General features: G+C 47.1%; 1 protein-coding gene across 8 annotated transcripts in view; it reads right to left on the bottom strand.

The window, feature by feature from the left end:
- Positions 1 to 15,421: 15,421 nt before the first annotated feature.
- CNOT4 (CCR4-NOT transcription complex subunit 4) overlaps positions 15,422 to 15,961 on the bottom strand; it is a gene marked incomplete at its 5' end in the record, with an annotated part of 45,874 nt that continues 45,334 nt past the window's right edge. For all 8 annotated transcript variants that reach the window (XM_081999641.1, XM_081999646.1, XM_081999642.1 and 5 more), the window contains one exon: positions 15,422 to 15,894. In XM_081999641.1, the coding sequence (XP_081855767.1) occupies positions 15,593 to 15,894 (302 nt within the window). In that variant the 3' untranslated portion in view covers positions 15,422 to 15,592. The remainder of the gene's footprint in view (positions 15,895 to 15,961) is intronic.

The following is a 15,961-nucleotide window of genomic DNA, read 5'->3' as shown; positions in this document are numbered from 1 at the left end:
TTTGTGTGGTCCTCACGGCCACAGCAGCTTCTGTGATCTGGGAGAGTTATGTCACGTCAGAGGCAAAGTCACTAGGCACAGGGAGGAAGGACGTTTAACACTTGACTGTCTGCCCTTGAGAGTAAAGTTCTCCTCCGTGTTAATCTCTGCCTGTCACGATGGACCAGCTCCCTGGCCAGGGTACGGGCACACTGAACACATCCCTGTCCCCAAGGGCTGAGCTGGGACCCTTGGGAAGAAATGAGGACGGAGATTTTTTAAAAGCACAAATAATCTCCAAATGCTGAAGATGATGATTATTTTTTATTCCACTTCCTAGAGCAGAGCACATGCCATTCCCTAGCAAGTGGGACACGGCACTGGGGCTGCCGCAAGGTGACCGCCTGCCCAGTATGGGCAGCGGCACAGAGCAGCCCGTGCCACATTATTAAACCCTTCACCTTCCCAAACCTTTATGAACTATATGTTATTTCCAAAATGCCCATTGGGAACAGTCCCTGGACCACCTTATCTCCAAATCATGGTGAGGGATTGTTGGGGAAGGTGCTAGGCAGTGGCAGACAATTTAACTGCACAACAGATCCAGTCCAGGCATCTGGGCAGCCTCCCTGGCACTGCTGAATTTACTTATGTAGACATCTCTGCTACCTATTAACAGTATTGCTGGACCTGGAGAAAGTCTGATCTTACTTAACCTGATTTGTTTCTTGTCAGCCCCTCTGCAGGAGAAGCCTATACCATCTCAGCAAAAGCAGAGGCAAACCAAACCACTCTCTTGCATTAGCACATTTCTGCCTGCAGGTTTTAAGCTTGGCTTAGCTAGAGTTGATCAGAGTATTTTCTTTTAATTCAGGATATTGGTACCTGTGATACCTGTTACACAAGATTCTACTCATCCACATTTTCTTGGCCTTCTGTTAGTATATCCAGGGTTTTTTTGCAAGCACACAGACTGGCATCCCTTTTGGAGCTTGCCTCACTCCTGGCTATCACCAGGTACTAGCAAGCTGGAATGAGGTCTGCACTCAGGACGCAAAGGGTGCAATGCAGAAAGGATGATCTAAGCAGGATAACCGCGTAGCTCTGAATAGTTGTGGGTAGCAAACTAGAAAAAGAAAAATAAAGGCTGGGATGGAAAAAGTATCTCTCTATAGCATAGAGTAGTATTTATGTTGCTTTGAGTTCCAGCCATCAATATTCTCCCAGAATATTGGGGTATTAAAAAATGCCTGTCCTCTTCCTTTCCCTCCTAAGGGTTGCTCCCTGCACACTGTTCCCATCCTGTACCTTTCCAGTCCCACTTCTGCTGGTCAATAGCTGCTCACATTGCAGAGTCTGCAACTAGAAGACTTATTTTCCAGATAAAGCCACTAGACTTGCGTACGTCTCTCCTTTAAGATTATGCAAAAAAAAATTCAGAGACTTGCAGGACCCCCAGGGGTGACACAGGAGCTGGGGAGCCTTTTGAAAAGCATCGCCAGCGGGGACTTCGTCACCACCCCCACTTAACATCTCCCCTTCTCCCCCAGCGCCGTGCACGGCTCTGCCCCCGCCACGCTACGGATACTACTACGTGGACAGAGGCTCGGGCGTCTCCTTGGGCTCGGTCCTCGTGTACTGGTGCCAGGAGGGGTACCAGCTGGTGGGCAGCGAGAGGCTCTCCTGCCTCCGCCGGGAGAGCATTTCGTCCTGGAGCCACCCCCCGCCCCACTGCCAGGGTAAGGAGCCTGCTGGCGTGGCCCAGCCCCTGTGCCCACTCACTCACAACGTCTCAGTGGGGTGCAGGTGATCGCTACCCACTTGCCAACTCAGGTTTCCTCACTCTGGCCAAGCCTTATGAGCTGCATAAGGCAGGAGGGGTGCCAAAGGGGTGAATTCACCTGGCGTGGGCTCAGCAGAGAACCAGGCTCCCAGTAACTGGTACAGAAGTCGCCAAGTTGGGTCAAAACCTGGTACCAGCTGACGCTCACCCTGGGCACAGCCACAAGCTTTCAGCAGGAGGAAAGCTGAACACCGTAGTAACCCAGCACGTGCTGTTTATGAAAGCCCATGCAGAGCATGTGCCAGTTGCAAATGGCCCTCACATTTTTTGTGGTATAAGCTCATCGAAAATGAATGGCTTCATGTCAAAGGAACAAAGTTTATTGCTTTAAAAGCTTTCTCTCAGGCACTGCGTGTTGTGTCCGTACGTAAAATAATTTCAGGAAAATTGCCCAGAAGTTATAGATTTTTGCAGCGGCAAGCAAAACCACAGAAGTTGTAAATACTATACAGTTTACACAGGAGTTACATTGCTTGTGCCGGACACTGAGAATTAAAGTCTCGGAGCCCTTTCAGAAACAGTTTACAGGCAAACCTGTGGTGCAATGGCTGGCTAAAAAAAGTTTGAAATGGAAAAGGTCTGCCACATTCGCTTTTGCTGCTTCTTTTTCACTTGCTCAAGATGTGCAAATCCATTTTAAAAAGGTAGCATCTCACAAAGATCAAATCAGAAACCAAAGTGCTTCAACCATAGGACACAGAATCATAGAATCTTTGGGTTGAAAGGGACCTTTAAAGGTCACCCAGTCCAACCCCTCTGCAGTGAGCAGGGACGTCTTCAACTTGATCAGGTTGCTCAGAGCCCTGTCCAACCTGACCTGGAATATTTCCAGGGATGGGGCATCTGCCACCTCTCTGGGCAACCTGTGCCAGTGTTTCACCACCCTCATTGGGAAAAACTTCTTCCTTATATCTTGTCTAAATCTGCCCTCTTCTAGTTTAAAACCATTACCCCCTGTCCTATTGCAACAGGCCCTGCTAAAAAGTCTGTCCCCATTTTTCTTATAAGCCCCCTTTGAGTACTGGGAGGCTGCAATAAGGTCTTCCCAGAGCCTTCTTTTCTCCAGGCTGAACAACCCCAACTCTCTCAGCTTGTCTTCACAGGAGAGGTGCTCCATCCCTCTGATCATTTTTGTGGCCTCCTCTGGCCCCGCTCCAACAGGTCCATGTCTTTCCTGTGCTGAAGGCTCCAGAGCTGGACATGGGACTCCAGGTGGGGTCTCACCAGAGCGGAGTAGAGGGGCAGAATCACCTGCCTCGACCTGCTGGCCACGCTGCTTTGGATGCAACCCAGGATATGGTTGGTCTTCTGGGCTGCAAGCACACATTGCCGTCTCATGTCCAGCTTTTCATCCACCAGTACCCCCAAGTCCTTCTCAGCAGGGCTGCTCTCAATCCCTTCATTCCCCAGCAAGTGCTTCAGCTCAGCCCCAGAAGCACCCCAGGCAGCTTCTGCTATAAAAATAAAAACAAAAATAAAGCAATTCACCTCAATTCAGAGCTGTAAAAACTGGGGATACAGAGTCAGTGAGTGCCTTTTGTTCATAAAAGTAAACACAGCAAAATAAAAGCAATTAACTTTGTTGCAATAGGTTACAAGTACTTGCGTGGCAAAAGATTCATAAAGCTCATTAACAGACCTGGTATTCTCAGCCCTAAATAGAAGCTGAATTTTGTGCAGTGCTTATTGCAGAAACAACTAGGCTGAACAAAAAAAAACCCCTCAAACCTCAAATGGTGGGCACCCCAAAATAAAGAGTTTTTAAGAAAGTTTTAAGGAAAAAATCACCATGGACTTTTTTCCTCGGAAACAAAAAGCAAATCTCTGTACTTTCAGACGTTTTAGTTTGATTACTTTGCAAGTGTCATAAGGTTGGGTTTGGTTTGAATCTGTGTATTTTATTGTTTTGAAAACCTAAACATGCCATTTTTGCAGATGATAGCAAATTCTTTCATATTATTTTGCCCTTGGGATGGGAGCCATGTCCCTAACTTTAGACATTTACACCACAAACGTCATTCAGGTTCCCTTTACGGTTTGATCAGGATGTAATTCATCTGCTCTTTCCAGACATCAGTCTTAACGGCAGGTAGGGATCATGCACTTGGATGGACGGTACACCCATCCAAGAAAATTGGGGTAATGGTTTTAAACTAGAAGAGGGCATATTTAGACAAGATATAAGAAGGAAATTTTTCCCAATGAGGGTGGTGAAACACTGGCACAGGTTGCCCAGAGAGGTGGTAGATGCCCCATCCCTGGAAACATTCCAGGCCAGGTGGGACGGGGCTCTGAGCAACCTGATCTAGTTGAAGATGTCCCTGCTCGCTGCAGGGGGGTGGGACTAGATGGCCTTTAAAGGACCCTTCCCACCCAAACTATTCTGTGATTACATCCATCAAACTTCACAATTAATTCTTAATTATATTTTTTCTTAATTTTACAAGCCTATTTTTCTTCCAAATACTCATGTTTCCTTAATCCATCCTAACTTATTTTTTTTTCCCTTTCTCCCAACCTTTTTCTTCCTTTCCCCCCACCTTTTCTCTTCCCTTTCCCCCAAGGCACAGTCAAGCAAAAATACACGTTCTAGTTAAAAAACCAACCAGCCAAAGACTAACCCACCGAGTTACCATCGTTTCTCTTTTTTTTTTTTATTTTATTTTTTATTCAGGGCTTAATTCACTTTATCTTTGTGCTTTACACAAGACACATCGGACTTGTTTATCCTTTCTGTCCCATGCAATTAAGTTACTTTAATTATCTGAATATTAACTTCTAAGATTTTTCCCCGCCCCCCATTAACTTTCTTGTTTATTGAGCTGGTGCCGCGTCACCTACTTTCACCAGTATTTTATTAAATGCTTATTTTTCATTAAAATTACACCATGAAACATAAGTTTAGGTTATGGGTATGGAGGGGGGAGCAGGGCCGGAGGGGGGGGCGGGGCGCAACGCCCGCGGACGTTGCGGCCGCCCCCCCCCCGCTCCGGTCCCCCCCGGGTTCTCCTCACCGCCCTGCCCCGCAGCCGCCCCGCAGCCCTCGGGCACCGGTTCCCGTGCTGCCGTGGTCGCCTCGCTGCTCAGCGGAGCCGTCATCTTAGCCCTCTCCGTCTCCTTCGCCGTCTGCTGCTGGCGGGATAGAGCGAGGAGGAACCTCGGGGGGTGAGTAGAAAAGAAAGGGCGGGGGGGTGAGACGGGTTTTTTGGGGGGGGGTAGGGGACGAGGAGCGGTGGGGGCTGCTGGAGCTGAAGGAGAGTCGCTGCTGCCATCTGCCGAGACACGCAGCTTGCCAGGGTTGCCACCCACTCGGGACCCGGCCTCTTGAGACCCACCTTTCCCCGTTCACGCATCTGAAACCAGCCGCAGCTTAGCGCCATCGGGCACAAAAAAGCTAAACCGCTGCTCCGAAGTGAAGGCACGTTTGGCCCCGGAGAGGCTTTGCAAGGGGTGCCAGCGGCAGGGATGCTGCTGGTGCTGGCGGGAGGGCTCCCGCAAGGAAACCTGCGGCACACGCAAAGCTCTTCGCTCGGTGGTTTACAAAAAGCTGTCCATAACTGAGGAAGAAGGGAACAGACAGTGCAGGGAGGATGGTCGGGCCTTTTTCTGAGGCCAAGTTCAGTACAACTGTGTGTTGACAGCCCGGTGGGGCAAAAGGGGGAACATCCTCCTCTGTCAAGGGCTGGGAGAGAAGCCAGAGCGGGGAGCAGGACTGGGGGAGCAGAGGTGCCACCAGCCAGGAGCCTGCTCAGAGCAGCATCGCGGCAGAAGCACTTCCCGGTTTTCCCGGGATGTGGTCTAGTAGGATCCCTTCAGTTTTGAGAGCGATGGCACCCCAGACAAGGGATTTGCAGTGACAGGGACCATGCAGGAGCGTACCTAGGGCACAGCTTTAACTGGGAGCCCAATTCCTTATTACGAGAAGTCTACAAGTAAAAGGAGTTAAAGAAAAAAAACCCAGAACAACCTCTAACAGACTTTTAGCAGGCATCATCTACACCTCTCCCCTCTGCTCTGCTCTTATCCCACCCTGGCTGGGGCCTTGCTGGTCCAGCCTCCCCAGCACCCCTTTTCTGCAGGACTGAAACAGCTTTGGTGCTTTCCTCTGGGGGTAGAGGGAGGGGGTCAAAGCCACTGGGTGACAACCTTGGCTTAGGATACAAACATGTCCGGTCTTTCAGGGGCAGGGGCAGCCAGCCCACAAAGTGCAGAGAAAGCGTCTCCATGGGCATCTCTCTCTCCACCTTGCAGGCAGCAGCGGAGGAGGAAAGCCAGAGGAGGACGGAAACGTGACATCCCTGCCCCAGAGAGGGGGAGGAATGCTTTTGGGAGACTGAAACACTACCACCGGCGTGATTACCACCTCTCGGCCCTCTCCAGCTCCGTGTTCCCGGGCGCATTCGCAGGCTGCAATAACCTGGCTTTCCAAAGGTATGGCTCAGCCCCCCAGCCCCTCACGCAAGGGGCAAGAGCAGCTCCCAGACTACGTGGAGGCAGGAGCAGCAGATGTAAAAGCCCACATCACTTGGGCAGTCAGTCCCCTGCCTCACCCTCTTATATACACTCCCCACCTAGCACTTAACAGCAAAAAAACTCTTGCACCTGCAAGGAGGGGGCAAGCCAGAGGACCAGGGCTCCCCTTTGCCCTGCCTCAGCATCAACTGGGTGGGCTGCGGGCTCCCATCAGCACTGCAGCCCCCTCTTAACTACCCCCTCTCCATCTTGCCTTTACCAGGAGCCCCGAAAACCTGCCAAAGCTGCCCCTGCAGAGCTGGTGCCCCGAAGCACAAGTCTCACCCCGGCTGGTGTTACAGCCCGGCACGGCTCCCATCACCGCCTTGCCCAGCCAGCCGCCCCGCAACATGCTGCCTGCCCTGCCCTGCCCTGCCGATCTCCCCAGGGACCTCCTCCCTCTCTACAGAAGCTATGAGGAACATAAGCTCTTCAACAAGTTCGGGAGGCCACTCTGAAAATTTAAACTGCCATTCAACTTTCTTTTTTCCTCTTCCTTTTTTCTTTTAACACCATCACTTCCTTGAAACTCTGCAGACCTCAGGAAAGAATTTCACAAGAGCCAATTACCGCACCTGGGTTTTCAAATGGAGAAAATTTGACACTTGATGTTGAAAGGCTTTTTTGATATAATCCTTTTATTTCCCCCCCATATCTAGAAGCGCACATTTCAAACACGAATTCTTGCGTTACAAACTCCTTAATTGATCATTTTGGTGAGATGCATAAAGCCAAGTCTGAGCAGCTCCAGCTTAACCTACAGGCTGAGCATGTGCAGACTTTCAGGTTTTAAACGCAAGAGTCCCATTTTCTGTTTAGGGCTCTTTTAAAGGCTGAAAGTGAAGACAGCCAGTTACCAGGAACAAGGAATCTATGTCATTAGATAACTGGAAGCATTTACAATTCATTGCACTTGAATGTAGGCTGAGATTTAAAGATTTTTTGTTTTTGTTCAGAACTCCCCATATCCTCCCATTTCTACACAGACAATCTTAGACTTACAAGATGCCGTGACAAGTGTGCAAAGATAGCCAGTCAAGAGGAAAACATGAATTTATCTTTAATACAAAGGACCTAGCATGGGGGGATGGGGGGGAACAACACACAAAACCCCCAAAAAACCCTACTTGGGGTTTTTCATCCCTTCACTCCTGCACTAGAAATTCACATCAGGTGCATCAGGACCTACAGCAGCACCCGAAAAGCCAGTCTAAGTGCTATCATTTGCATTCAGCAAGGAATGACACCCACATTTCTGTCCAGGATTTCCTGGCTGGAAATACAGGGGTGCATTCCAGGCAGTGCATGCAGAGCCTGGCCAGCAGCCTCAGGACACCTCGGTCCCCGGTTCGCACCACAGCGCAGACCTGTGCACGTGTAGCATGCCTGACGCAGCCTGGGCACACGGTGCTTATTGAGTAAGAGGGCATCATGTGTGCAGAGAGATGCTGTTGGTACCTCGGGAGGCGTTATGGCCTTAGTCAGAAGGGGTGCTGCAAGCCCCAAGAGCTGCTGCATGCACAGGGCAAGGAATATGAACGAGCACCCAGGACGTGAACCCCCAGCATCACCCAGCGCTCGAGGATGCAAACTGTGATACTCAAACAATCCTGCTACAAGGGCTAGGAGTTTTAGTCCCCTGGCTTCATTTTCATTAACATTTGCATCACGTTTCAAGGAAAGAAGCCTTAAAAGATGCAAGGTAGCACATGTTTTTGTGATAAAGGCAAGACCTACTAGTGGATGTCTGGGAAACGCTGCTGCTGATTCTCCTCCCTGGAAAGAGGGCTAGGGACACTTCCCCCCCCGCCCCCCTTATTTCTAATAATAATAAAAGGAATCTCTCCCCATTCCACCTCCTCTCTCTCCTTTTCACATCACCAAGCTATGGAAAGAGTGGCATGGGGGCTGGCTTTTGATGGGGGAGGGAGCAGGTGGTAAAGCTTTTACAGTTCAGTTCCCTCACAGAAGACACCACCACCTGCAGTGGCCATTCACCAGCAACTGCACCACAAGAAGGAAAAATCCCTTTCATTCTCCTACAACTGAAGCTGCAGAAAGGACAGGAGAAACAGGACCTGCTCTGTTTCCCTTCAGCTCACATCCTAACCTTACCTTCTCCTCCTCCCTCTTTTTCCAACCAAGTCTTAATGCACAGGGAGGGGAATAATCCTGCTTCAGGGTAAGCTGCTCTTCAGTCCCCTCCGAACACTCAGGAGGCCGCCCAGGGTACCTGCCGACACACCAGCCGTGAATTCGGACACAGCGCTACGGGCGTTTTGGGCTCACGGGTACATTGGTGCCATACCTATGGACTACGTTTCCATTCCTGTCTCACCAAAACAATTTTCATGGCTGGGGATTCAGCCCAGGATCTGCCCTGGGAACAGCACTGCCCAATTTCTTGTTTGCGTAGGAAGGAGTTTTCTTGTTAAGAGATGAAACGAGGAAAAAACAGAAGGGAAACAAGAGGATGGGAATGAATTTTTTCCGATCTGTTCCTTCTCAGTTCCTTTCCTCTGTCATGCTTGAAGGAAACAAATAAAGACTCACTACAATTTCCCCCCTTTCAAAGGAGATTGGGGGGGGGAATTGGGACACAGAGTTTGCTGTTCCCTCCATCTGAGCAAGGCTTTAAACCCAAAAGTGTGGGGTTTTTGCTATGTAAGATTAGAGATTGACACCTGCTTTCACTGCAAACTGAAATGACGCATTTTAGATATAAAAATCTTTTGCCAAACATGTCCAGAAAGATGCTGCTTTTAGATTTTCATAAGAAAAAGTTAGCCTTTTCAATAAAAATCTGACAGAATAGTTTCTCATACAGAGAAAAATGTTAACATGAAACCAGCATTTTATACAACTGATATTTAAAAAATTATTTACTTGACAAAATTGAAAAGTTTCTTTGGAGTAAGGTTGTCCTGAGGTTTTTTTGTGTGCAAAGTTAAGCTTCCTACCACAAAAATTTGACCCCAAAACCTTGATAGACTTAGCCAAGTTCCTCCAGCAGGGAAGCACAGCCAAGTCTTCTTTAAAAGTCATCTCGAGCTGCAGGAGATTGAAACCAACAGAAGAAAGATGGGTTAAGGGCAGGAAGCCCAACTCTACCACGAGTTTCCCTACCAACCCCTTAGTCTTTGCCTCAATTCCTTCTTGACTTGGACCAGCATGGCAAAGAGCCGAGTTAAGGTCGTGAAGAACCACGCTCAGCTTCACCCCAAGGAGGCACCATCAGCAAGGCAACAGGAAGCACCATTTGCATTTATTTGCCAAAAGAGGAAGGAGAAGGAAGGTAACTATGTAGAAGCTTTAAGTAATCATTTACAAATTAAGAAGAAACAGACCTCACAAGCCTATAATCCCACACATTTCTGCCACATCACTCAGCAGTTCCCATTGGGCTACCAGCTAACCCAACCCTTCTTCATCAGAGCAGCACATGAGCTGTGGCCCTCCTCACCAGTTCCCTCCTGTAGACCACCAGAGAAATTCCGGCTTTCTCCATGCTAGGGAACGGGGTTTCCAGCTGTCGAAGATCCTGGCCTCTCTACAACTGAAGCTGAAGCTCTGAGAAGTTTAGTTGTAATGTTTTATGCAACACCAAATACAATATCCAATTATATATTACATATCACATTCCTATTTATTTTATTTAAATTATATGCATGAAATATCCAAAAGAAAGGTGGGACCTGGAACTGGAGGAAATCATCTGTAGATAGATGGAAATAGCTACAAGGCCAGCTCATTGACATTTTGAGTACTAGGCAAACCTCACAAGCAGCCGCTGCCTGCTCAGTGTCTGAACAAGGAGAAAAAGCACCCTCAGCTTTTTGTAAAAACAGGATTTTAAGCTTCAGACTCCACACTGGAAACCTCAGCTTACATGTTTTTTTAGAAAGAGCTAAACAAATTTTGGTCACAACTTTAACCTCTTCAGTGAGGCTCTGCATACCAGCCTCCTAGCACTGTCAGCACTGACAGAAGATGTTTCAGACCCTCTCTGAAGATCTGGGCAAGGTTAATGCTGGGACATGTAGCATTTAAACGCTAAAGCCACGAAACTCAAAAAAGATATTCATTGTGATCTCGAAAAGAATGGCAACCCTCTGCCAGTACAAGCTTTCTAAATTACTATTTTAAGTGCTGCTAGGAAGAGGAGAGAGCTGAGCAAGTCCCACCATTCTCTCCAGGCATCTCTGAAATGGAGAGGAATTTGTCGAATACGTAACTCTGAGGACAGAGGGAAAGAAATAGTAACCTAGCAAGGTTTCACAGGAGAAAGCAACAGTAACTGTGCAATGGCTGTGTCTCTCTGGAAGACCCACCTCATCTGTGTTGCAGGAGATGGGCTCCTTATGAACACCGCAGGTCAGGCAGATCGCTCTCTCACTGGATTAACGAGGACCGTTTATACCATTGTCCTCCACAGTGACATCACCTCTGTTCAAACAACTTACCACACCTAGTATCATCGCATCAGCACCACCCTAAACCAGCGCTCTCCATCAGCGAAGCCGGTAACAAACCTGTTGCTGTTAGGATCACCCAACTCGCCTCAAAGCTCCACCATGCGGAAGTTCAGATACCTGCATCCCCACAAGTGGCTCTAGCTCCCTGTACTTGTATGGCAAGTTTCCATCTCGGGAACCTTCATTTTGCCACAAACCTAACAGCAGAAAGACTAGGGCAAAGGCAATCCCCAGAAAAAAAGGAAGATGATGTTGCTTTTATAGACACAGTGCTCTCACACAGATCAGAGCATACTGAGGCTACGCCATTTCTTACACTATATCCCAAAGCTATGACAACACTTCACCTCTTTCTTCTTTTTAGAAGCTTTGTTTGCAGCAAAATCCACAAATAGAAGAGGACCTGAGAGCTATTTCCCATCAGTGGAACGTCTGAAAGCAGGGAAAGAGATGCTGGGATTTGGGAGAAAGGAAGGAGCACAAGTTCTTACAGTTACTACATCCACATTCAGCCCCAACACCTGGTAATAAATCAGTGAAGTAGAAAGCACTTCTCTACCTAGCCATATAGAAACACAGTGCTGGAAGATGTAAGGCAACAGCTACTCTTAATAGACACACGTTCATGTCAAATGGCACGTCACATGATTTTGCTTTGTGTGCGCACTAAAAATTCGTGTCACTAGTAGCTGGCCAGCTGGACCGAAGGAGAGCTCATTCCTCTGAAGAGGTTAGGACTATCTACAACCCCTTCAGGTAGGGCTGGTGACAACTCCAGTCCCCTAAACCTTCAAGTACTGTGTCACCTCTCGGACAGACTTTTTATTCCAGCACACAACTTCCCCTGGAGGGAATTAGTCCCAGGCGATACAGTACCTGCCACGCAGTGGGTTTACATATGCTGGAGACCATCACCAAATCTAAGCTCTTTTGCAACTTAAGGCAACTTCCATGCATCCTGAGGAGAGGGACTAACAGGCACCCAGGTAACTGTTCTACAATCTTTTCAAGTGTGTTTTTCTAAGCTCCCTTGCAAGAATGGAGGAGGAAATTGGTGAATGGTCCCCCCGCAAAGAAAAAAAGATGTTCAAGCCAAAGAAATCCACACAGCAGCATGGCCATCTCTACAGAGCTGTAGAAAACCCCAACCAACCAAAAAAAGCCAACTCAAACACATAAAACCAAAATCACCACCACCAAAAAAGCCATCCCACACAAGAAAACCCAAACACACCTCATTTTCCCTAAAACCCAACGTATTGAATGCCTATGATTAAATGACCGCCTCAGATAAAAACTTTTTGGAGGACAGAATCTATGATGGAGGGGAAAGAAAACTGAAATTATGAGTTCCAGAACCAGAACACAAGCTGCATAACTCCGTGATTAAAAACTGTCATGGAAGTTGGCAATGGTGTTTATAGTTAGAGCAGTCCTATCAAGACACTGCATTTAAGGACAAACACCTGCTCACACTTGACTTGCAGGTAGGAAATGGAAGTTGTAAAAGGAAAAGGAATTAATGCTCTTCACCTCACCTAGAAGGCGACATCATACTCCTTGCTGCACTCCAGAGAAGCATCATTGCCTGATTAGAGCTTCAAATTAAAAAAAAAAAAAAAGGAGTCGGGAATCCTTAGTATCAGTCCAGCACTGTTGCGAATTCTTTGAAAATGCAAGAGAACCTCTTGTACCAACATGATCATGGCTAGTTCCATCAACGCACCTTCGTATCTGTTACGGAGGAGAAGCCTGGCCCATCCGCTTTCTCCTATTTCATTTCTGCCAGGCACCATCTACCGAATGTGTTAGTGCTGGATCACCAGCCTTTCAGTCAAGCATTGTTCTTGGCTTAATGCAAGGAAGAGCTGCATGTATCCATACAAAATACAAAACAGCCACAGACCATGTACAGATGATCAGATGGACAAAGCAGACGCATGGATGCTCTCCTTTCAATACATGCTCCTGTACGGCATTTCTTGTTGCAGGAACAGTCCATCAACAGCAAAAGCCTCAGGACAAACAGAGCTCCACATGGCTGAACAGAGTGAAATGCCAGGTTGACTTCCCAGCTTGGGACGGAATACAGGAATCAGCATCAGACAGTAGATAAGAGTAGGCTAAAAGAGGCAGGAGCTGCACCCCCACACATCAACCTGAACACCTGTATTTTAATGTTTTAATGCCAATGTCACCCAACAAGAAGTCTTTCTTGGGGGTGGGGGGGGAAGGGTGGGAATGGCACCACAAAAGAGAAAAATCATTCTAGTTGCAAACCTTTTCCTTAAGGTTAAGAGTTAGTCAGTAGGCTGACCACAGAAGCTGTTGTATGGCAGCAGGGAATAAGGGCTGTCCTGGGCAGCTGAAGCCCATTTTCCACTGGTAAGGGACCATGAACACAGGTTTCCCTCAGCACATCCTGAACTGCGGCAAAGAACAAGTCAAGAACCAAAGAAGGTGTCAGCTTCAGGAATTGCTGTGGTACATGGGAAGCAATTACAGCTGCTTTGGGAGACCTGCTTTATTTTCAGGGTCAGAAAAGGCACCCTCCTGAAAGAGAAATGTTAAAGGTCAAAAAATGTCTAACAACTGGGGAAGAAAAAAAAAAAAAACCACAAAAAGCCCACTGCAGCTTCTCCAGAGCCTCCAGCAAACCGTTCACCATTGGGTTGGTCCCCAGAGCCAGGGGCCGCAGCCTGCTGAGGGAGTGCTCCCAGGCTCCCAGTGTTGGCATCAAAGGGTGTACACATGCCCCCAGGTACCCAGGGCACACGACTCATTTGCAGCAACGGTGCCTGTCCAGAAAGAGTACACACAGTTCCTTCACGCAGACGGTAAACACAGTGCTAACTGGCAAACACAGGTAAGGGAAAAGCAAAAGCAGCAATTGCCAACAAGTGATGTTTTACAGAGCAGGATATTCAGTCACTTTATACAGATTCAGTGCCTGGTTCCCCTGTCCAGCAATCCATGCAGGACTTGCTCCCACTCCCCAGACCGTGAAAGGCCCGGTTAGGTGCCCACAGTTCAGCGGTGTGAATTCCCTCCCTTGCCCCTGCCAGCAGCAAACATTTTAGGAAGGCAGCCAGCCTGAACACACTCACACCAGGTGAGAGAAACCCTCCTGCACAGGCATCTCGAGGATTTCAGGCTCTCTGCCATCCTCATGAGCTACATCAATCCAGCACCCCAATCATCAGGTTGCTGGTTGGAAGTATAAGAGCTTGTTGGAGGCCTTCCGTATGTTATGAGTTCTTCATCCCCTGCTGTGTAGTGACAATATTTTACACTTTTAAGTGAGGATGCTGATAGAAACAACAAGTTGTAGCTAGAATTCTCTGCCACACCTTCAGACACATGATTGCATGCTATCTGTCCCACTTGCCATGGGACAAGTTTTTAATGCTTCAGATTTAAAAGGATATCACCAATAAAGGTTAGAGACAGCCTCTAGCTATTGCCATGAGTAAAGACAACAGAATCCCTTTAAAAATTTAAAGTGTGTATGCTTTTTCCACCCTTCAATACAGAAGTCACCATGCAAAGCAATATTTCCATGAAAAAGTAGCTCCAGTTCAGATGAACAGAAAAAAATACCCATGCAATGACACAGTTTTACCAGATACAGTAATTAAAAATCCCAGTTACAAAAACAAAACAAAAAGCAAACAAAGTCATCATCAAGTTTTCTGTTTTATTTAAGATTTTAGTTTTAATTCTGAAGAAAGAGGTACATTTCCTTGGTTTTAGTTTTAGCGTCAGGTTATAACCATGTTTATTTATCTGTTTCTTTTTTCCTGTCTTTTCAATACTGCACAAACGTCCAGAAACTACAGGGTTAAGTAAAAGCTGCAGGCAGAGGAGGTCAGAGGTTGCTCCTGATGGTGATCATGTGGCCCCAATGCAGTGCTATCCCAGAGTGCCCTAATCAGGTGAATCTTTGTGGTTTTTTTTAAAAAAAAAAAAGAAAGAGAGACTGACAGAGGAGACAGAAAGACTGAAGTAAATATCACTCGTGTTTCAGCTGCTTATATTATGTATACGCTAGGTATTAAATCTGTGAATACTTTTAAAACATTAAAGTTTACTTTAAATCTAAAGCCAAAATTAAAGAAAAATCTTATTCTCCCCTCTTTAAACCACTCTTTAGCAACATGCCAGTTACTCATAGCTTTAAGTGTTTTGTCTTTCAACACACTTCATGTCAAACTGACTGACACAATAAAATCCCTTTCTCAAAAAAAAAAAACCCTCCAACATAGCAATTTACCTGTGTAGTGCCACACTGAATGCAAAATAAATGCTAGGCCATTGCTTGCCCCACATGTTCAGTAATTTCATTTAAATTAAATACCTTTTTCATGTTTCTGCATTTGATTCTGCATTGCAATTTTCCCCTACTGCAGATTGACACTTTTCCACTAGGCAGAACTACTCATGTGCAAAAGACATAAGACAATAATATTCTCTTTAAGCATTGAGACTGCATTTTGATTTCTCTCTCTCTCTTTTTTTTTTCTTCACCTTAGAATGGTTAGAAAATATTTCAGTGTATTTCAAACACTGGCTCAGCAGAAACTTAACGAAAAGATACGGTCATGACCCTGTGATGGCATTGCATTTTGGGGGGGAGGTTTGATCAGGAACTGGATTCTTCAGAAAGAAAGATATGACAGGGAACAGTAGGTGGGCATGGGGAGGAGTCAGGGTGGGACACTTCCTGCATTTCTAACGTTTTGGGTTTTATTTTTCTTTTTTTCTTTTTCTTTTTCCTCCTTTCCTAATGACGATCCAGCGCTGAGCTCTGTAGTAGATCTGTGGGGGTTTTACTGGGGGGTCTGAAGGCTGTCTGAAAGCCTGGGGGTGGGGAATGGAAGCTGGTGGGGTTTGAAGGAGGAGAGTAGGGATTCCAACTGGCTCTGTGCAGAGGGATCTGTGTGCCGAAGGGGTTACTGTGGTGCGTCTGTGATGGCGCTGCACTGGGGCCGTCCACCTCTGTGAGGGCCTGAAGAGATTTTAGCCAATGTGGAGGATTGTCATCTTGAAGGGCGTCTAAACTGTTTCCTGTGGAGGCTGGGATACCTACAAAGAGAAAAAAAACCAAACAGGGATACAGGCAAGTCAGAGCAGAAGCAACAAAGCTGAGCAC

Source organism: Phaethon aethereus (genome assembly GCF_964289735.1).
Source record: "Phaethon aethereus genome assembly, chromosome: 1".
Lineage (NCBI taxonomy): Eukaryota > Metazoa > Chordata > Aves > Phaethontiformes > Phaethontidae > Phaethon > Phaethon aethereus.
Note: the sequence above shows the minus strand (reverse complement) of the source record. Positions and strands in the feature narration are given on the sequence as shown.